This window comes from Eleginops maclovinus, chromosome 6 (assembly GCF_036324505.1).
Source record: "Eleginops maclovinus isolate JMC-PN-2008 ecotype Puerto Natales chromosome 6, JC_Emac_rtc_rv5, whole genome shotgun sequence".
Classification (NCBI taxonomy): domain Eukaryota; kingdom Metazoa; phylum Chordata; class Actinopteri; order Perciformes; family Eleginopidae; genus Eleginops; species Eleginops maclovinus.
In genome coordinates this window covers 26,004,431-26,027,304 of record NC_086354.1, presented here as the reverse complement: position 1 = coordinate 26,027,304, position 22,874 = coordinate 26,004,431, and the positions used below count along the sequence as shown (strand labels likewise).

Sequence of the window (22,874 nt, the reverse complement as noted above, 5' to 3'; positions counted from 1 at the left end):
CTTGTGATGTTTGGACAGACGGCGCCGGTGCTCAGACTTCATGACTTTGTTTTTCCTCAGGAACCTTGGTGTCTGACGGAGGACAAACAGCAAACACTTTTTGAGGTTTTATTAAAAGTTACAGGAAGTTGTCATTTCCCTTTCTTGGTCTTGGACACCTTCTCCTTCCTCTTCTTCACGTGTTTGGGCAGTTTGCTCTTCCTCTTCTCTCTCTGAGCCTCCTTCACCATCTTCTTCTTCTCCTGAGGAAACACATCGAACGGTTAATATGTTAAGGTTTAAATAATGAGCTAATCAGGGGAGAGCTCGTCTGTTACATAGGTAGCTAATGTTAGATAGCCAGCTAGCACACACTGGTCTCTATGGTAACGTGTTTTCAGAAACCTCATTTCTCTGGCAGTGACACTCGGTCAGGGCTACATCAGCTTTATTAGCTTTATTAGCTACAACAGCTACATCAGCTTTATTAGCTTTATTAGCTATAACAGCTACATCAGCTTTATTAGCTTTATTAGCTACAACAGCTACATCAGCTTTATTAGCTACAACAGCTACATCAGCTTTATTAGCTTTATTAGCTACAACAGCTACATCAGCTTTATTAGCTACAACAGCTACATCAGCTTTATTAGCTTTATTAGCTACAACAGCTACATCAACTTTATTAGCTACAACAGCTACATCAGCTTTATTAGCTTTATTAGCTACAACAGCTACATCAGCTTTATTAGCTTTATTAGCTACAACAGCTACATCAGCTTTATTAGCTTTATTAGCTACAACAGCTACATCAGCTTTATTAGCTTTATTAGCTACAACAGCTACATCAGCTTTATTAGCTTTATTAGCTACAACAGCTACATCAGCTTTATTAGCTTTATTAGCTACAACAGCTACATCAGCTTTATTAGCTACATCAGCTTTATTAGCTTTATTAGCTACAACAGCTACATCAGCTTTATTAGCTTTATTAGCTACAACAGCTACATCAGCTTTATTAGCTTTATTAGCTACAACAGCTACATCAGCTTTATTAGCTTTATTAGCTACATCAACTTTATTAGCTACATCAGCTTTATTAGCTACAACAGCTACATCAGCTTTATTAGCTACAACAGCTACATCAGCTTTATTAGCTACATCAACTTTATTAGCTACATCAGCTTTATTAGCTACAACAGCTACATCAGCTTTATTAGCTACAACAGCTACATCAGCTTTATTAGCTACATCAGCTTTATTAGCTACAACAGCTACATCAGCTTTATTAGCTTTATTAGCTACAACAGCTACATCAGCTTTATTAGCTTTATTAGCTACAACAGCTACATCAGCTTTATTAGCTTTATTAGCTTTATTAGCTTTATTAGCTACAACAGCTACATCAGCTTTATTAGCTACATCAGCTTTATTAGCTTTATTAGCTACATCAGCTTTATTAGCTACAACAGCTACATCAGCTTTATTAGCTACAACAGCTACATCAGCTTTATTAGCTACAACAGCTACAACAGCTTTATTAGCTACAACAGCTACACCAGCTACATCAGCTTTAATAGCTACATCAGCTTTAATAGCTACATCAGCTTTAATAGCTACATCAGCTTTATTAGCTTTATTAGCTACATCAGCTTTATTAGCTACAACAGCTACATCAGCTTTATTAGCTACAACAGCTACATCAGCTTTATTAGCTACAACAGCTACACCAGCTACATCAGCTTTATTAGCTACAACAGCTACATCAGCTTTATTAGCTACAACAGCTACATCAGCTTTATTAGCTACAACAGCTACAACAGCTTTATTAGCTACAACAGCTACAACAGCTACAACAGCTACAACAGCTTTATTAGCTTTATTAGCTACAACAGCTACAACAGCTTTATTAGCTTTATTAGCTACAACAGCTACAACAGCTACATCAGCTACATCAGCTTTATTAGCAACATCAGCTTTATTAGCTACAACAGCTACATCAGCTTTATTAGCTACAACAGCTACATCAGCTTTATTAGCTACAACAGCTACATCAGCTTTATTAGTTACAACAGCTACATCAGCTTTATTAGCTACAACAGCTTTATTAGCTACAACAGCTACATCAGCTTTATTAGCTACAACAGCTTTATTAGCTACAACAGCTACATCAGCTTTATTAGCTACATCAGCTTTATTAGCTACAACAGCTACATCAGCTTTATTAGCTACATCAGCTTTATTAGCTACAACAGCTACATCAGCTTTATTAGCTACATCAGCTTTATTAGCTACAACAGCTACATCAGCTTTATTAGCTACATCAGCTTTATTAGCTACAACAGCTACATCAGCTTTATTAGCTACAACAGCTACATCAGCTTTATTAGCTACATCAGCTTTATTAGCTACAACAGCTACATCAGCTAACAGAAAGAAGGAAACACCTTTTTGTCCATCTGAGACTCCTCATTCTCCAGCTTCTCCCCCTCCTCCTCCTCCTCCTCCTCACTCTCCTCTTCCTCAGAAGATGAAGACTGTTCGTCCTGCAAGAGAGCAGGAACCTGAGGATACAGCACAGTCGGCGAATTAGAGTGAGCAAATCAAAGTCAACTGAAGAAGAACAGCCAATCACAGCTGCTCTCACTCCTGTTGATGGAAGCTAAACTAAGCTAAGCTAAGCGGTGTTCGTACCGTTTGAACTCCAGAGAGATCCTTCTTCAGTCCAGTCAGCGTCTGATACAGAACCTGAACACAACAACAACTGTTACACTGAAATCGTGTGTGTGCGTGTGTGTGTGTGTGTGTGCGTGCACGCTTGTTTTCTTTCTCACGTTGTCGTCATGTCCACTGATGGCTGACTCCTCCTCCTTTGTCCTCATCAGGTCGACGTCTCTCTCGTAGTGACTCACCTCCGTCAGGGTTCGGGGGATGTAGGCCTTCTTAAACACCTGGGGGGGGTTAATCACATGATCACATGTACAACTCAACAAGAAGTTGTGTGTGAGTGTTTCCAGTACCTCTTCGTCCACTCTGTCCTGATCTGACCGCTGCTCCGACGTCCGATCAGCTGCAATCACCATCACCTGGAGGACCATCAACACCTGAGTCAGCATTGGGAGTCCTAAGCCCTGACATGACTCAGCATTGGGAGTCCTAAGCCCTGACATGACTCAGCATTATGAGTCCTGAACCCTGACATGACTCAGCATTATGAGTCCTAAGCCCTGACATGACTCAGCATTGTGAGTCCTGAACCCTGACATGACTCAGCATTGGGAGTCCTAAGCCCTGACATGACTCAGCATTATGAGTCCTGAACCCTGACATGACTCAGCATTATGAGTCCTAAGCCCTGACATGACTCAGCATTGTGAGTCCTGAACCCTGACATGAGGAACCATTATGAGTCCTGAGCCCTGACATGACTCAGCATTGTGAGTCCTAAACCCTGACACGAGTCATCATTATCATTAGTGAGTGTTTCTGAAAGTGTTTTCAGATTAAGAGTCAGACCTTCTCCAGGTACTGGTCCATGTTGTGGCGGGTGATGGAGGGGTCAGTGATGAAGTCAAACAGTTCTCTGACTGTCATCACCGCCACTCCGCGCTTTACAAAGAACTCTGGAAACACAAACAGATGAGTCCGCAGGTTAGAATCTGATAGAACACATTTCTGTGTGGGGTTGTGCAGGAGGTTCTGCAGGACCAGATGGTGTTCGGGTTCTTTAGGAGTCTCACCATTGACGTTGCTGCAGTCCTTCCTGAGGAACTCGAGAGCGTGGGGATGGTCGTGCTCCACAGACTGAGACACGTCGATGATGTAAGCGTCTCCGTTGTGATATCTACAGACAGGTACAGAGTTTCAGAGGCTTTTATTTTAAAAGGGCTGTGTCCTGAGTGTGTGTCTCTTACAGCATGTTGTACTCGCTGAGGTCGGCGTGGACGAGGCGAGCTTCCTGGAACATCGTCCTCATGTTCTGCAGAACTTGCAGGTACAGCTCACGGGCCTTTGAGTCCGACAGAGAGGTGTTCTTCAGCAGTGGAGCCGGACTGACAACACAGGAAGTGACAACAGGAAGTCAGAACACAACACAGGAAGTGACAACAGGAAGTCAGAACACAACACAGGTAGTGACAACAGAGGAAATCACAAGACAACAAGGAGTCAGAATTGGAAGTCAGTTTAGGAATAAACCACTTCCTGTTGACTCGGGTTCTCAGAGAGAAGGCTTCTGCTTGGTTCTTACATGTTGTCTTTTCCGATAAAGCTCATCAGGAGAACGTGACTCCTGAGCAGTAGCGGCTCTGGACTGGGGATCCCAGCAGTCTGCAGCCTGAAACACAGAACAGATCAGGTTGTACTGGGTTCTACTGGTCAGTAAAATCAAGTTCTACCCGTCAATAACAACAGGTTCTATTGGGTTCTACTCAGTTCTACCTGTCAATGAAAACAGGTTCTACTTGGTTCTACCTGTCAGTGAAAACAGGTTCTACTGGGTTCTAACCGTCAGTGAAAACAGGTTCTACTGGGTTCTAACCGTCAGTGAAAACAGGTTCTACTGGGTTCTAACCGTCAGTGAAAACAGGTTCTACTTGTCAGTAAAAACAGGTTCTATTGGGTTCTACCCGTAAGTTAACACAGGTTCTACTGGGTTGGATACGTTCAACTTGGTTCGGATATCACAGAAAGGTTCTAACCTGATCAGGTTCCTCATCTCCTTCTCTGCCCAGGTTCTCACCATCTTCCTGGGGTTCCCTTTACAGTAACCGTGACGGAACCTACAGAACAAGAGAAGAACTGTTAAACATTTCCTTCATCTCTGGTTCTGAACTGACCTGAACTCTTCTTCTGTGGTTCTGGACTGACCTGAACTCCCCACTAACATATTTGTCCCGGTCTTTGAAGAGCAGGATGGAGGTCTTGTAGATCTTGATGGCTCGGCTGTCTCCTGATGCCGTGCCGGCGTGATAAACATTTGCCTGAAACACAAACATCAGCGGCCGTTTAGATACCATCTTCACAAGCTTCCTCCAACAGATCTGATCCAGAAGCTTCCTCCAACAGATCTGATCCAGAAGCTTCATCCTACAGATCTGATCCAGAAGCTTCATCCTACAGATCTGATCCAGAAGCTTCCTCCAACAGATCTGATCCAGAAGCTTCATCCTACAGATCTGATCCAGAAGCTTCCTCCAACAGATCTGATCCAGAAGCTTCATCCTACAGATCTGATCCAGAAGCTTCCTCCAACAGATCTGATCCAGAAGCTTCCTCCAACAGATCTGATCCAGAAGCTTCTTCCAACAGATCTGATCCAGAAGCTTCTTCCAACAGATCTGATCCAGAAGCTTCATCCTACAGATCTGATCCAGAAGCTTCCTCCAACAGATCTGATCCAGAAGCTTCCTCCAACAGATCTGATCCAGAAGCTTCTTCCAACAGATCTGATCCAGAAGCTTCCTCCAACAGATCTGATCCAGAAGCTTCTTCCTACAGATCTGATCCAGAAGCTTCTTCCAACAAATCTGATCCAGAAGCTTCATCCTACAGATCTGATCCAGAAGCTTCTTCCAACAGATCTGATCCAGAAGCTTCCTCCAACAGATCTGATCCAGAAGCTTCCTCCTACAGATCTGATCCAGAAGCTTCTTCCAACAGATCTGATCCAGAAGCTTCTTCTACAGATCTGATCCAGAAGCTTCATCCTACAGATCTGATCCAGAAGCTTCTTCCAACAGATCTGATCCAGAAGCTTCTTCCAACAGATCTGATCCAGAAGCTTCTTTCTACAGATCTGATCCAGAAGCTTCTTCCAACAGATCTGATCCAGAAGCTTCCTCCAACAGATCTGATCCAGAAGCTTCATCCTACAGATCTGATCCAGAAGCTTCATCCTACAGATCTGATCCAGAAGCTTCTTCCAACAGATCTGATCCAGAAGCTTCTCCAACAGATCTGATCCAGAAGCTTCATCCTACAGATCTGATCCAGAAGCTTCATCCAACAGATCTGATCCAGAAGCTTCTTCCAACAGATCTGATCCAGAAGCTTCATCCTACAGATCTGATCCAGAAGCTTCTTCCAACAGATCTGATCCAGAAGCTTCCTCCAACAGATCTGATCCAGAAGCTTCTTCCAACAGATCTGATCCAGAAGCTTCTTCCTACAGATCTGATCCAGAAGCTTCCTCCAACAGATCTGATCCAGAAGCTTCATCCTACAGATCTGATCCAGAAGCTTCTTCCTACAGATCTGATCCAGAAGCTTCCTCCAACAGATCTGATCCAGAAGCTTCTTCCAACAGATCTGATCCAGAAGCTTCCTCCAACAGATCTGATCCAGAAGCTTCTTCCTACAGATCTGATCCAGAAGCTTCATCCTACAGATCTGATCCAGAAGCTTCATCCTACAGATCTGATCCAGAAGCTTCCTCCAACAGATCTGATCCAGAAGCTTCTTCCTACAGATCTGATCCAGAAGCTTCTTCCTACAGATCTGATCCAGAAGCTTCATCCTACAGATCTGATCCAGAAGCTTCCTCCAACAGATCTGATCCAGAAGCTTCCTCCAACAGATCTGATCCAGAAGCTTCATCCTACAGATCTGATCCAGAAGCTTCCTCCAACAGATCTGATCCAGAAGCTTCTTCCTACAGATCTGATCCAGAAGCTTCCTCCAAAAGATCTGATCCAGAAGCTTCCTCCAACAGATCTGATCCAGAAGCTTCTTCCTACAGATCTGATCCAGAAGCTTCATCCTACAGATCTGATCCAGAAGCTTCTTCCAACAGATCTGATCCAGAACAGATCTGATTCAGCAGCCTCCGGACCTGAGAGGCTCTTAACAGAGGGGCAGGACCCTGACCACAGGAAACTGGTCTGTGTAGTGTTCATGTTAATTGACACCCCTGACCTCCTTTCCTGTGCTGATGCAGCCGTTGATTTCACAGATGACTCCTCGACTCAACATCTTAAAGAGGATCATCCGAGTCCGAGGATCCAGAACCTGCAGGACGAGAGGAAGAGAAACCGTCAGTTGATTCTCCAGTTAATGTCACCTTCAGACCTAAACACGCCTCTTCATGCTCACCTGCTCCACTGTGGCTCGGTCTGATTTGTCCTTCACTCTGTACCTGCAGCAGCCAAACAGAATCAGTCTCAGTCACATGACCTGCTGTCAGCAGCCAATCAGAATCAGTCTCATGACCTGCTGTCAGCAGCCAATCAGAATCAGTCTCAGTCACATGACCTGCTGTCAGCAGCCAATCAGAATCAGTCTCAGTCACATGACGTGTACATACGTGTCAGCCTCTCTCTGCCTCTGCATGGTGGTCACCTTGTTGATCACTGAGTCAGCATAGTTCAGTTTATCTGAAACACAACCAGAGAGTGTTACTGCTCTAAGGAGGAGGAGGAGGAGGAGGAGGAGGAGCAGGAAGAAGAGGAGGAGCAAGAGGAGGAGCAGGAAGAACATCAGGAAGAAGAGGAGGAGCAGGAGGAGGAGCAGGAAGAAGAGGAGGAGCAGGAGGAGGAGCAGGAAAAAGAGCAGCAAGAAGAGGAGGAGGAGGAAGAGGAGCAGGAAGAAGAGGAGGAAGAGGAGCAGGAGGAAGAAGGGGAGCAGCAGCAGGAGGACTTACCCAGGTTGATCTTGTGTTCATACTTCCTCAGAGCCTTGTCAGAAGGGGTGGACGGCAGCGTCTTATTGGAGGGATTCTGTCTGTTGGCCTGACCAATAGAAACAGAGAGATCAGAGTGAGCAGAGGACAGTCATCAGAGGGGGGGCAATCATCAGGGGGGGGGGGGGCAGACCTGGCAGCTCAAAGCCATCCTGTTGTATCTCTTCGTCAGATTCCCTGATCGCCACGCCCACTCCTCATCCTCATCCTCCTCCTCCTCCTCCTCCTCCTCTTCCTCTTCGGCTCCTGATGGAGGCTGCAGGCCGACTCCACTCATCTGACTCTGACCAGCCGACAGCTCTGATTGGTCACTGAAGAGAAAAACAACAACAGGGGGTGCCTCAGACTCTCTCATGGCCCCCCCTCTCCTCTGCGGTTTGTGTCACCGACAGTATTATCGTTAAACTCCAGATGTAAACAAACATCAGCCTCACCTGTCTGCGTCATCAAACTGCCCAGGGACCGACATCACGTAACGCTCTGAACCAGAACTGAACCTGAACTGAAACTGAAGCGAAACCCGATCCAAACACGGCCCAGACCCGATTCAAACTGATCAAAAACTGATCCAAACCCGATCAAAAATGATCCAAACCCAGTCCAAACTGACCCAAACGGTCTAAACTGATCTAAACCCGGTCCAAACTGATCCAAACCCGGTCCAAACTGATCCAAACCCGATCGAAAATGAAACAAACCCGGTCCAAACTGATCCAAACAAACGGACTTAGAGCACGTCAGCGTGTGGTCTTCACTTCCGGGTCTACACACGTGTCTACGGCGAGAGAAGAGGCTGATTTAGCAAATGACGCTGACTGCGGCCCCCTGCGGCCGGAGGTGAGGAGATTCTGTAGATTAAATTATAAATATGATATATATTATATACATTATTTGTATTATGTATATTGAACCGCTGTTTTAATAAGAAGTAGATATTTGACTGCAGTAGCAGATCAATAGAAACACGGTGAAGGATATGCTTTAAAACACAGCTTCAGAAGAAAACAGATCACAGTATGCTTCGTAATTATTGATGCATTCATGTCAAACTATACTATTACCCTAACAAATGTGATATATAAAGTGAAGGGACCTTAAACAGCAGTTGCTAGTGCGAGGCTTTTACACTGAAAATCCCTAACAGGAAGTGTCGTGTAGCGGCGTGTTAGCTCCATGCTTAGAGTTGCTGCTTCTGCCTCGTGTTATTATCGGTATTATTAATGGTATTATAGGTATTATTAATGGTATTATAGGTATTATTAAACTAAAAAGACTTCAGGATGACTGGAGACTTGGAGCGGACCCCCCGCTGCCTTCTGGTCTCGGAGAGGTCCGGGTTCCTGCAGGAGAAGAACCGACTCTTCTCTCAGCAACTGAACTTCAATTACAAGGTGAGATACAGGTGGAGACCACAGACTGTATCCAGGTGTAGTATACAGGTGGAGACCACAGACTGCATCCAGGTGTAGTATACAGGTGGAGACCACAGACTGTATCCAGGTGTAGTATACAGGTGGAGACCACAGACTGTATCCAGGTGTAGTATACAGGTGGAGACCACAGACTGTATCCAGGTGTAGTATACAGGTGGAGACCACAGACTGTATCCAGGTGTAGTATACAGGTGGAGACCACAGACTGTATCCAGGTGTAGTATACAGGTGGAGACCACAGACTGTATCCAGGTGTAGTATGCAGGTGGAGACCACAGACTGTATCCAGGTGTAGTATACAGGTGGAGACCACAGACTGTATCCAGGTGTAGTATACAGGTGGAGACCACAGACTGTATCCAGGTGTAGTATACAGGTGGAGACCACAGACTGTATCCAGGTGTAGTATACAGGTGGAGACCACAGACTGTATCCAGGTGTAGACCACAGACTGTTTATGTAAAGTGATAACTCATTATTAACAGCTGCTCTCACATTAATATTAAAACACTTGTATAAGATCAGAACCAGTCCCCCCAATGGTTACCTGTAAAAAGTCCTGATGAGAGGAACCCTTTAGATGGAGACCTAGTGTGTTCCACTTCTATATCCCATTATTGATGGCTGTTACCTGTGCAGGTGTCAGTACTCCTGCCGGACTGTGGCTCCGCCCCCCCTCCCCTGGAAGCCGTGCTGAACAGCCTGAACTCTTTCTACTTGATCAGACAGCTGCCCGTCCACGAGCTGCTGGACACACACTTCCTGCAGAGCGCTGTGCTGCAGGGTGAACCACTTAAACATCATACACACACATATACATATACACATACATACAGTATCTCAGTAAAGCGAGTACCCCCTCCCCTTTGTGTAGATGTGTTATTATATCATCTCCTGGGACCACCCTGAAGAGATGACCCTCTGATCCAGAGTAGAGTAGTCAGTGTACAGCTGGGATAACAGGGTACATTTGCTGAGCCCTCAAAATAACTCAACACAGCCATTAATGTCTAACCCGCTGCAACAAAGGTGAGAACACCCTAAGTGAGAATGGCCAAATTGTGCCCAATTAGCCATTTCCCCTCCCCGGTGTCATGTGACTCGTTAAGGTCTCAGGTGTGATGGGGAGCAGGTGTGTATCATCTGGTGTTTTGCTCTCACACTCTCTCATACTGGTCACTGGAAGTTCAACATGGCACCACATGGCAAAGAGCTCTCTGAGGATCTGAAAGAAAGAGCTGTTGCTCTACATAAAGACGGCCGAGGCTATAAGAAGAGAGAGCACCCTGAAACTGAGCTGCAGCACGGTGGCCCAGACCACACAGCGGTTTAACAGGACCGGTTCCACTCAGAACAGGCCTCACCACGGTCCACCAAAGAGGTTGAGTGCACGTGCTCAGCGTCATGTCCAGAGGCTGTCTCTTGAAAATAGACGTATGACTGCTGCCAGCATTGCTGCAGAGGTGAAAGGGGTGGGGGTCAGTCTGTCGGTGCTCAGACCATACGCCGCACACTGTATCAAAGGGGTCTGCATGGCTGTCGTCCCAGAAAGAAGCCTCTAATAAAGATGAGGCTCAAGAAAGCCCGCAAACAGTTTGCTGAAGACAAGCAGACTAAGGACATGGATTACTGGAACCACGTCCTGTGGTCTGATGAGACCAAGGTTAACTCATTTGGGTCAGATGGTGTCAGGTGTGTGTGGCGGCGACCAGGAGAGGAGTACAAAGACAAGTGTGTCTTGGCTACAGTCGAGCATGGTGGTGGGAGTGTCAGGGGCTGATGAGTGCTGCCGGCTGTGGGGAGCTACAGTTCATTGAGGGAACCATGAAGGCCCACCTGTACTGTGACATACTGAAGCGGAGCATGATCCCCTCCCTTCAGAAACTGGGCCGCAGGGCAGTATTCCAACATGATACCGACCCCAAACACACCTCCAAGAGGACCACTGCCTTGCTAAAGAGACTGAGGGTAAAGGTGATGGACTGGCCAAGCATGTCTCCAGACCTAAACCCTGTGGAGCATCTGTGGGGCCTCCTCAGACGGAGGGTGGAGGAGCACAAGGTCTCTGACATCCACCAGCTCTGTGATGTGGTCATGGAGGAGTGAAAGAGGGTTCCAGTGGCAACCTGTGAAGCTCTACTGAACTCTGTGCCCAGGAGAGTTCAGGCAGTTCTGGAAAATAATGGTGGCACAAAATATCGACACTTTGGGCAGAATTTGGCCATTCTCACTTAGGGTGTTCTCACCTTGTTGCAGCGGGTTAGACATTAATGGCTGTGTTGAGTTATTTTGAGGGCTCAGCAAATGTACCCTGTTATCCCAGCTGTACACTGACTACTCTACTCTGGATCAGAGGGTCATCTCTTCAGGGTGGTCCCAGGAGAAGATATAATAACACATTTACACAAAGGGGAGGGGGGTACTCGCTTTACTGAGATACTGTAGTTATAGTATATATATATATATATATAAGTATATATATATATACTTATGTATATATATATATAAGTATGTATATATATACTTATATATATATACATATATATAAGTATATATATGTATATATATATACTTATATATATATATATATAAGTATATATATATATATATGTATATATATATATATATACTTATATATATATAAGTATATACATATATATATACTTATATATATATGTATATACTTATATATATATAAGTATAAGTATTGTGGTATTATACGTGTATTTAATAGAGGAACCTGTGTTCAGGAGTGAGCGGGCTGTCCTACAGGACGAGGCTCGATGAAGACAACTGTGTTGCTCTGCTGCCAAATGGTAAGTCTTTCAGTCTGCCTGTCTTTCTCTCTCCTGTGTGTCCCTCACCTGTCTGTTGCTCACTTGTCTGTCTGTGTCTCACCTGTTTGTGTGTCTGCAGGTCACCTGTCTCTCTCTCTGGATAAGGACTCCTTTGAGTTATTGGGAGTTGAAGGGAAGCCATCCAGGTTCAGTCACAAGAGGAACATCAGATACGGTCCGTTGATATATATATATATTACATACTATATACTGTATACTATATACTGTATACTATATACATATATACTGTATACTATATACTGTATACTATATACATATACATATATACTATATACTGTATACTATATACTGTATACTATATACATATACATATATACTGTATACTGTATACTATATACTGTATACTATATACTGTATACTATATACTGTATACTATATACTGTATACTATATACATATACATATATACTATATACTGTATACTATATACTGTATACTATATACATATACATATATACTATATACTGTATACTATATACTGTATACTATATACTATATACTGTATACTATATACATATATACTATATACTGTATACTGTATACTATATACTGTATACTATATACATATACATATATACTATATACTGTATACTATATACTGTATACTATATACATATACATATATACTATATACTGTATACTATATACTGTATACTATATACTGTATACTATATACATATACATATATACTATATACTGTATACTATATACTGTATACTATATACATATACATATATACTATATACTGTATACTATATACTGTATACTATATACATATACATATATACTATATACTGTATACTATATACTGTATACTATATACTGTATACTATATACTGTATACTATATACTGTATACTATATACTGTATACTATATACTGTATACTATATACATATACATATATACTATATACTGTATACTATATACTGTATACTATATACTATATACTGTATACTATATACTGTGCATATATACTGTATACTGTATACTATATACTGTATACTGTATACTATATACATATACATATATACTGTATACTATATACTGTATACTATATACATATACATATATACTGTATACTATATACATATATACATATATACTGTATACTATTCTATGTATAAACGTTGTCTGTCTCAGTGGTGTCTGTAGATCTGAATGACAACCGCATGGCTCCGGGGGGGCGGGGCTACCAGAGATTACTCACAGGTCTGAAGTCCCGCCTTCAGCTGAAGACAGACTTCCTGCTCACACATCCTCCAGGTGAGTCAGACGTAGTGATGTCACATCCTCCAGGTGAGTCACATAGAGGGTACTTCTCAATTCTCTTATTTGTCATTTCCTCGCTCCTCGCTCCTCGCTCCTCGCTCCTCGCTCCTCGGTCTCACCGTTGATTTGTTGCGCCATCTTAAGGGGCGTCTCATGGCACTTACTTGTGCCGGAGGACTGAGGATCGTGGAGTGATAATCGAGGAGCGATAACCGAGGAACCACCAGACCGTCCTCTGGTGAAATCCTCAGCCACTCGCCCTGCCCCCTTACTGTGTATCCTTCACTGATTGGACGCTGCAGCGCATCACTGATGCTTAACCTGAGAGCAGTCTAACAGCCGAGTGAAGACCTTAAACTCAGGGAATCACGGGGGGGTTTGAATGAAACGGGGACAGAGCTGCTGTCAGACGATCCAGCTGTAACGCCGTCATCACTAACGGACGTCGCTTCACGTGACGCTCGGAGGAAAGGACGTCTCATTGCTCTTAAAACTCATTTCTTTGCTTCCTCTCTCTCCGCGTGGTTTCCTTGCGTCTCTCCGTGCATCCCTGGCGGGAGGGACTAATGTGCAAGGAAAAGACGCAGGTGAGAGACGCAGGGATGCAAGTTAAAAGAAGTGAGAAGTACCCTTAGTGATGTCACACCCTCCAGGTGAGCACATTACCCATAACCCCCTGCTATGTGTCCCACAGGGGCCGGAGCCTCTCTTCAGGCTCTCCTGTCCCGCTGTGATTGGTCGGAGCATCGCCCTGAGGTCAGCCGCCGCGTCCTGACCGACGTCTCCTGCCCCCTGCTGACCTCTGACCTGCAGTCATGCGACCCGCACCTCCTCCTCGAGTGGCTCGGAGCTGTTGACGCCAACATCAGCTGGTGAGAGGACGGGGGACCATGGGATGATGGGACGCTGTGTTGGGAACTGAGTGGAACAGGACGGGGGGGGCAGGTTGTTTACCCGCTGTTCAACCCTCCTGATGACTCTTCTTCTGTGGTTCAGGGAGGACTCCTGCAGCTTCCTGTCCTGTCTGGGTTGTCCTCAGCCCCACGCCGTGGCGAGCCGCGCTCTGAGCGTCTCCGTCTCCGGGCTGCTGCGCCCTGAAGACCTGCAGCGCATCCTGCTGCAGCTCAGGTCAGGTCCAGCACGTCCTCCCCTGTCCTCCCTAACCCTCCCCTGTCCTCCCTAACCCTCCCCTGTCCTCCCTAACCCTCTCCTGTCCTCCTGTCCTCCCTAACCCTCTCCTATGCTCCCCTTCCTCCCTAACCCTCCCCTGTGCTCCTCTCCTCTACTCCCTAACCCTCCCCTGTGCTCCTCTCCTCTCCTCCCTAACCCTCCCGTGCTCCTCTCCTCTCCTCCCTAACCCTCTCCTATGCTCCCCTTCCTCCCTAACCCTCCCCTGTGCTCCTCTCCTCTCCTCCCTAACCCTCCCCTGTGCTCCTCTCCTCTCCTCCCTAACCCTCTCCTTTCCTCCCTAACCCTCCCCTGTGCTCCCTAACCCTTCCCTGTCCTCCCTAACCCTCCCCTCTCCTCCCCTCTCCTCCCTAACCTTCCCCTGTGCTCCCCTCTCCTCCCCAACCCTCCCCTGTGCTCCCCTCTCCTCCCTAACCCTCCCCTCTCCTCCCCTCTTCCCTAAACCTCCTCTGTGCTCCCCTCTCCTCCCTAACCCTCCTCTCCTCCCCTCCTCCCTAACCCTCCCATGTGCTCCCCTCTCCTCCCTAACCCTCCTCTCCTCCCCTCCTCCCTAACCCTCCCATGTGCTCCCCTCTCCTCCCTAACCCTCCCTTCTCCTCCCCTCCTCCCTAAACCTCCCTGTGCTCCTCTCTCCTCCCTAACCCTCCCCTGTGCTCCCCTCTCCTCCCTAACCCTCCCGTGCTCCCTTCTCCTCCCTAAACCTCCCCTGTGCTCCCTTCTCCTTCCTAACCCTCCCCTGTGCTCCGTTCTCCTCCCTAAACCTCCCCTGTGCTCCCTTCTCCTTCCTAACCCTCCCCTGTGCTCCCCTCTCCTCCCCAACCCTCCCCTGTGCTCCCCTCTCCTCCCTAACCCTCCCCTCTCCTCCCCTCTTCCCTAAACCTCCTCTGTGCTCCCCTCTCCTCCCTAACCCTCCTCTCCTCCCCTCCTCCCTAACCCTCCCATGTGCTCCCCTCTCCTCCCTAACCCTCCTCTCCTCCCCTCCTCCCTAACCCTCCCATGTGCTCCCCTCTCCTCCCTAACCCTCCCCTCTCCTCCCCTCCTCCCTAAACCTCCCCTGTGCTCCTCTCTCCTCCCTAACCCTCCCCTGTGCTCCCCTCTCCTCCCTAACCCTCCCGTGCTCCCTTCTCCTCCCTAAACCTCCCCTGTGCTCCCTTCTCCTTCCTAACCCTCCCCTGTGCTCCGTTCTCCTCCCTAAACCTCCCCTGTGCTCCCTTCTCCTTCCTAACCCTCCCCTGTGCTCCCCTCTCCTCCCTAACCCTCCCCTGTGCTCCCCTCTCCTCCCTAACACTCCCCTGTGCTCCCCTCTCCTCCCTAACCCTCCCCTGTGCTCCCTTCTCCTTCCTAACCCTCCCCTGTGCTCCCCTCTCCTCCCTAACCCTCCCCTGTGCTCCTTTCTCCTCCCTAAACCTCCCCTGTGCTCCCTTCTCCTTCCTAACCCTCCCCTGTGCTCCTTTCTCCTCCCTAAACCTCCCCTGTGCTCCCCTCTCCACCCTAACCCTCCCCTGTGCTCCCCTCTCCTCCCTAACCCTCCCCTGTGCTCCCCTCTCCTCCCTAACCCTCCTCTGTGCTCCCCTCTCCTCCCTAACCCTCCTCTGTGCTCCCCTCTCCTCCCTCACCCTCCTCTCCTCCCCTCCTCCCTAACCCTCCCATGTGCTCTCCTCCCCTCCTCCCTAACCCTCCCATGTGCTCCCCTCTCCTCCCTAACCCTCCTCTCCTCCCCTCCTCCTTAACCCTCCCATGTGCTCCCCTCTCCTCCCTAACCCTCCCCTCTCCTCCCCTCCTCCCTAAACCTCCCCTGTGCTCCTCTCTCCTCCCTAACCCTCCCCTGTGCTCCCCTCTCCTCCCTAACCCTCCCGTGCTCCCTTCTCCTCCCTAAACCTCCCCTGTGCTCCCTTCTCCTTCCTAACCCTCCCCTGTGCTCCCCTCTCCTCCCTAACCCTCCCGTGCTCCCTTCTCCTCCCTAACCCTCCCCTGTGCTCCCTTCTCCTTCCTAACCCTCCCCTGTGCTCCTTTCTCCTCCCTAAACCTCCCCTATGCTCCCCTCTCCACCCTAACCCTCGCCTGTGCTCCCTTCTCCTTCCTTACCCTCCCCTGTGCTCCTTTCTCCTCCCTAAACCTCCCCTGTGCTCCTTTCTCCTTCCTAACCCTCTCCTGTGCTCCCTTCTCCTTCCTAACCCTCCCCTGTGCTCCCTTCTCCTTCCTAACCCTCCCCTGTGCTCCTTTCTCCTCCCTAAACCTCCCCTGTGCTCCCCTCTCCACCCTTACCCTCCCCTGTGCTCCATTCTCCTTCCTAACCCTCCCCTGTGCTCCTTTCTCCTCCCTAAACCTCCCCTGTGCTCCTTTTTCCTTCCTAACCCTCTCCTGTGCTCCCTTCTCCTTCCTATCCCTCCCCTGTGCTCCTTTCTCCTCCCTAACCCTCCCCTGTGCTCCCTTCTCCTTCCTAACCCTCCCCTGTGCTCCCTTCTCCTTCCTAACCCTCCCCTGTGCTCCTTTCTCCTCCCTAAACCTCCCCTGTGCTCCCCTCTCCATCCTAACCCTCCCCTGTGCTCCCCTCTCCTCCCTAACCCTCCCCGGTGCTCCCCTCTCCATCCTAAACCTCCTCTGTGCTTCCCTGTCCTCAGGTGTTACCTGGAGCAGCCTGGTCTGTCTTCCTGGGCGTCTCTGACGGTTCACGGTTTCGTTGACAGTCCGGTGTCGTGGGGCGACGCTGAGCACGGCGTCCTGAGGGGGGGGGGGAACTTCTACAGTCTGATCATGTTCCCTGACCAGACCTACCAACTGCACCTGGGAGCAGGTGCTCAGGACACCTGTCCTCCGTAAGCTGTCCTCTGTAAACACTCATCCCCCTGAACAACTGTCCCCCTGAACACCTGTCCTCTGTAAACAACTGTCCCCTTGAACACCTGTCCTCTGTAAACAACTGTCCCCCTGAACACCTGTCCTCTGTAAACAACTGTCCTCTGTAAACAACTGTCCCCCTGAACACCTGTCCTCTGTAAACAACTGTCCCCCTGAACACCTGTCCTCTGTAAACAACTGTCCCCCTGAACACCTGTCCTCTGTAAACAACTGTCCCCCTGAACACCTGTCCTCTGTAAACAACTGTCCCCCTGAACACCTGTCCTCTGTAAACAACTGTCCCCCTGAACACCTGTCCTCTGTAAACAACTGTCCCCCTGAACACCTGTCCTCTGTAAACAACTGTCCCCCTGAACACCTGTGCTCTGTAAACAACTGTCCCCCTGAACACCTGTGCTCTGTAAACAACTGTCCCCCTGAACAACTGTCCCCTGAACACCTGTCCTCTGTAAACAACTGTCCTGCTGAACACCTGTCCTGAACGGCTCCATAATGACTTATAAAGTATACAGAATGTATAAAGAGTAAATATGTTGTGTTGTTTGTGTACACGTGTTTCTGCTCCTGTGATAATGGAACAGGTGATAATGGAGGTGATGGAACAGGTGATAATGGAGTTAATGGAACAGGTGATAATGGAAGTAATGGAACAGGTGATAATGGAACAGGTGATAATGGAAGTAATGGAACAGGTGATAATGGAAGTAATGGAACAGGTGATAATGGAGTTAATGGAACAGGTGATAATGGAAGTAATGGAACAGGTGATAATGGAACAGGTGATAATGGAACAGGTGATAATGGAACAGGTGATAATGGAACAGGTGATAATGGAACAGGTGATAATGGAGGTGATGGAACAGGTGATAATGGAAGTAATGGAACAGGTGATAATGGTGATAATGGAACAGGTGATAATGGAACAGGTGATAACGGAGGTAATGGAACAGGTGATAATGGAGGTAATGGAACAGGTGATAATAGAACAGGTGATAATGGAACAGGTGATAATGGAACAGGTGATAATGGAACAGGTGATAATGGAAGTAATGGAACAGGTGATAATGGAGTTAATGGAACAGGTGATAATGGAACAGGTGATAACGGAGGTAATGGAACAGGTGATAATGGAGTTAATGGAACAGGTGATAATGGAACAGGTGATAACGGAGGTAATGGAACAGGTGATAATGGAACAGGTGATAATGGAGGTAATGGAACAGGTGATAATGGAGGTAATGGAACAGGTGATAATGGAGGTAATGGAACAAGTGATAATAGAACAGGTGATAATGGAGGTAATGGAACAGGTGATAATGGAAGTAATGGAACAGGTGATAATGGAGGTAATGGAACAGGTGATAATGGAGGTAATGGAACAGGTGATAATAGAACAGGTGATAATGGAGGTAATGGAACAGGTGATAATAGAACAGGTGATAATGGAGGTAATGGAACAGGTGATAATGGAAGTAATGGAACAGGTGATAATGGAACAGGTGATAATGGAGGTAATGGAACAGGTGATAATGGAACAGGTGATAATGGATGTAATGGAACAGGTGATAATGGAAGTAATGGAACAGGTGATAATGGAGTTAATGGAACAGGTGATAATGGAACAGGTGATAATGGAGGTAATGGAACAGGTGATAATGGAGGTAATGGAACAGGTGATAATAGAACAGGTGATAATGGAGGTTATGGAACAGGTGATAATGGAAGTAATGGAACAGGTGATAATGGAGGTTATGGAACAGGTGATAATGGAAGTAATGGAACAGGTGATAATGGAGGTAATGGAACAGGTGATAATGGAGGTAATGGAACAGGTGATAATGGAACAGGTGATAATGGAGGTAATGGAACAGGTGATAATGGAGTTAATGGAACAGGTGATAATGGAACAGGTGATAATGGAGGTAATGGAACAGGTGATAATGGAGGTAATGGAACAGGTGATAATGGAACAGGTGATAATGTAACAGGTGATAATGGAGGTAATGGAACAGGTGATAATGGAACAGGTGATAATGGATGTAATGGAACAGGTGATAATGGAAGTAATGGAACAGGTGATAATGGAGGTAATGGAACAGGTGATAATGGAACAGGTGATAATGGAGGTAATGGAACAGGTGATAATGGAAGTAATGGAACAGGTGATAATGGAACAGGTGATAATGGAACAGGTGATAATGGAGGTAATGGAACAGGTGATAATGGAACAGGTGATAATGGAGGTAATGGAACAGGTGATAATGGAACAGGTGATAATGGAAGTAATGGAACAGGTGATAATGGAAGTAATGGAACAGGTGATAATGGAAGTAATGGAACAGGTGATAATGGAGGTAATGGAACAGGTGATAATGGAACAGGTGATAATGGAAGTAATGGAACAGGTGATAATGGAAGTAATGGAACAGGTGATAATGGAAGTAATGGAACAGGTGATAATGGAGGTAATGGAACAGGTGATAATGGAACAGGTGATAACGGAACAGGTGATAATGGAACAGGTGATAATGGAGGTAATGGAACAGGTGATAATGGAACAGGTGATAATGGAACAGGTGATAATGGAAGTAATGGAACAGGTGATAATGGAGGTAATGGAACAGGTGATAATAGAACAGGTGATAATGGAAGTAATGGAACAGGTGATAATGGAGGTAATTGAACAGGTGATAATGGAACAGGTGATAATGGAAGTAATGGAACAGGTGATAATGGAACAGGTGATAATGGAAGTAATGGAACAGGTGATAATGGAAGTAATGGAACAGGTGATAATGGAAGTAATGGAACAGGTGATAATGGAACAGGTGATAATGGAAGTAATGGAACAGGTGATAATGGAAGTAATGGAACAGGTGATAATGGAGGTAATGGAACAGGTGATAATGGAAGTAATGGAACAGGTGATAACGGAGGTAATGGAACAGGTGATAATGGAGGTAATGGAACAGGTGATAATGGAACAGGTGATAACGGAGGTAATGGAACAGGTGATAATGGAGGTAATGGAACAGGTGATAATGGAGGTAATGGAACAGGTGATAATGGAGGTAATGGAACAGGTGATAATGGAGGTAATGGAACAGGTGATAATGGAACAGGTGATAATGGAACAGGTGATAATGGAAGTAATGGAACAGGTGATAATGGAGGTAATGGAACAGGTGATAATGGAGGTAATGGAACAGGTGATAATGGAACAGGTGATAACGGAGGTAATGGAACAGGTGATAATGGAGGTAATGGAACAGGTGATAATGGAGGTAATGGAACAGGTGATAATGGAGGTAATGGAACAGGTGATAATGGATTTAATGGAACAGGTGATAATGGAGGTAATGGAACAGGTGATAATGGATGTAATGGAACAGGTGATAATGGAACAGGTGATAATGGAAGTAATGGAACAGGTGATAATGGAACAGGTGATAATGGAAGTAATGGAACAGGTGATAATGGAACAGGTGATAATGGATGTAATGGAACAGGTGATAATGGAAGTAATGGAACAGGTGATAATGGAGGTAATGGAACAAGTGATAATGGAACAGGTGATAATGGATGTAATGGAACAGGTGATAATGGAACAGGTGATAATGGAAGTAATGGAACAGGTGATAATGGAAGTAATGGAACAAGTGATAATGGAGGTAATGGAACAGGTGATAATGGAACAGGTGATAATGGAGTAATGGAACAGGTGATAATGGAACAGGTGATAATGGAAGTAATGGAACAGGTGATAATGGAACAGGTGATAATGGAACAGGTGATAATGGAACAGGTGATAATGGAAGTAATGGAACAGGTGATAATGGAACAGGTGATAATGGAGGTAATGGAACAGGTGATAATGGATGCAATGGAACAGGTGATAATGGAACAGGTGATAATGGAACAGGTGATAATGGAGGTAATGGAACAGGTGATAATGGAGGTAATGGAACAGGTGATAATGGAACAGGTGATAATGGAAGTAATGGAACAGGTGATAATGGATGTAATGGAACAGGTGATAATGGAGGTAATGGAACAGGTGATAATGGATGTAATGGAACAGGTGATAATGGAACAGGTGATAATGGAAGTAATGGAACAGGTGATAATGGAACAGGTGATAATGGAAGTAATGGAACAGGTGATAATGGAACAGGTGATAATGGATGTAATGGAACAGGTGATAATGGAAGTAATGGAACAGGTGATAATGGAGGTAATGGAACAAGTGATAATGGAACAGGTGATAATGGATGTAATGGAACAGGTGATAATGGAACAGGTGATAATGGAAGTAATGGAACAGGTGATAATGGAAGTAATGGAACAAGTGATAATGGAGGTAATGGAACAGGTGATAATGGAACAGGTGATAATGGAGGTAATGGAACAGGTGATAATGGAAGTAATGGAACAGGTGATAATGGAACAGGTGATAATGGAACAGGTGATAATGGAACAGGTGATAATGGAAGTAATGGAACAGGTGATAATGGAACAGGTGATAATGGAACAGGTGATAATGGAGGTAATGGAACAGGTGATAATGGAGGTAATGGAACAAGTGATAATGGAGGTAATGGAACAGGTGATAATGGAGGTAATGGAACAAGTGATAATGGAGGTAATGGAACAGGTGATAATGGAGGTAATGGAACAGGTGATAATGGAACAGGTGATAATGGAAGTAATGGAACAGGTGATAATAGAACAGGTGATAATGGAAGTAATGGAACAGGTGATAATGGAGGTAATGGAACAGGTGATAATGGAACAGGTGATAATGGAAGTAATGGAACAGGTGATAATGGAACAGGTGATAATGGAACAGGTGATAATGGAACAGGTGATAATGGAAGTAATGGAACAGGTGATAATGGAACAGGTGATAATGGAACAGGTGATAATGGAACAGGTGATAATGGAGGTAATGGAACAGGTGATAATGGAGGTTATGGAACAGGTGATAATGGAGGTAATGGAACAGGTGATAATGGAGGTAATGGAACAGGTGATAATGGAGGTAATGGAACAGGTGATAATGGAGGTAATGGAACAGGTGATAATGGAGGTAATGGAACAGGTGATAATGGAACAGGTGATAATGGATTTAATGGAACATGTGATAATGGAGGTAATGGAACAGGTGATAATGGAACAGGTGATAATGGAGGTAATGGAACAGGTGATAATGGATGCAATGGAACAGGTGATAATGGAGGTAATGGAACAGGTGATAATGGAGGTAATGGAACAGGTGATAATGGAACAGGTGATAATGGATTTAATGGAACATGTGATAATGGAGGTAATGGAACAGGTGATAATGGAACAGGTGATAATGGAGGTAATGGAACAGGTGATAATGGATGCAATGGAACAGGTGATAATGGAGGTAATGGAACAGGTGATAATGGATGCAATGGAACAGGTGATAATGGAGGTAATGGAACAGGTGATAATGGAGGTAATGGAACAGGTGATAATGGAACAGGTGATAATGGAAGTAATGGAACAGGTGATAATGGATGTAATGGAACAGGTGATAATGGAGGTAATGGAACAGGTGATAATGGAACAGGTGATAATGGA

The 22,874-nt window shown here is 45.8% G+C and overlaps 2 protein-coding genes across 3 annotated transcripts; one reads left to right on the top strand and one right to left on the bottom strand.

Moving 5' to 3' along the window:
* Positions 1-94: 94 nt before the first annotated feature.
* On the bottom strand, positions 95-8,443 carry riok1 (RIO kinase 1 (yeast)). Its single transcript, XM_063885386.1, has 17 exons — positions 8,092-8,443; positions 7,791-7,968; positions 7,619-7,706; positions 7,283-7,352; positions 7,072-7,114; positions 6,895-6,987; positions 4,849-4,961; positions 4,680-4,760; positions 4,229-4,315; positions 3,894-4,031; positions 3,720-3,823; positions 3,496-3,602; positions 3,000-3,065; positions 2,814-2,930; positions 2,674-2,727; positions 2,427-2,543; positions 95-242 (listed from the first exon to the last, which is right to left on the bottom strand). The coding sequence occupies exons 1-17, from the start codon at positions 8,124-8,126 to the stop codon at positions 132-134; spliced, it is 1,602 nt and encodes a 533-aa protein (XP_063741456.1). The 5' UTR covers positions 8,127-8,443; the 3' UTR covers positions 95-131.
* Positions 7,790-17,787, top strand: rpp40 (ribonuclease P/MRP 40 subunit). Of its 2 annotated transcripts, none has more exons than XM_063885387.1 (9): positions 7,790-8,494; positions 8,911-9,048; positions 9,730-9,874; positions 11,841-11,906; positions 12,007-12,102; positions 13,089-13,211; positions 13,912-14,089; positions 14,214-14,345; positions 17,027-17,787. In XM_063885387.1, exons 2-9 carry the CDS (start codon positions 8,938-8,940, stop codon positions 17,223-17,225), a joined length of 1,050 nt encoding a protein of 349 aa, XP_063741457.1. In that variant the 5' UTR covers positions 7,790-8,494; positions 8,911-8,937; the 3' UTR covers positions 17,226-17,787. The 2 variants fall into 2 exon arrangements, 1 of the variants encoding a protein (XP_063741457.1); XR_010165988.1 differs by lacking the exon at positions 7,790-8,494 and having other exon boundaries at positions 8,501-9,048; positions 17,027-17,308; positions 17,342-17,787.
* Positions 17,788-22,874: the final 5,087 nt, after the last annotated feature.

Bases quoted from the DNA above. Each gene is read 5' to 3' on its own strand.
- riok1 (XM_063885386.1), bottom strand. From the start codon at position 8,126: ATGTCGGTCCCTGGGCAGTTTGATGACGCAGACAG. The intron at 7,707-7,790 runs GTCTGCCCCCCC...TCTATTGGTCAG, and splicing joins GGATGGCTTTGAGCTGCCAG to GCCAACAGACAGAATCCCTC. The intron at 2,931-2,999 runs GTACTGGAAACA...AACCCCCCCCAG, and splicing joins AGGACAGAGTGGACGAAGAG to GTGTTTAAGAAGGCCTACAT.
- rpp40 (XM_063885387.1), top strand. From the start codon at position 8,938: ATGACTGGAGACTTGGAGCGGACCCCCCGCTGCCTTCTGGTCTCGGAG. The intron at 9,049-9,729 runs GTGAGATACAGG...TTACCTGTGCAG, and splicing joins AACTGAACTTCAATTACAAG to GTGTCAGTACTCCTGCCGGA. The intron at 14,346-17,026 runs GTCAGGTCCAGC...CCCTGTCCTCAG, and splicing joins CGCATCCTGCTGCAGCTCAG to GTGTTACCTGGAGCAGCCTG.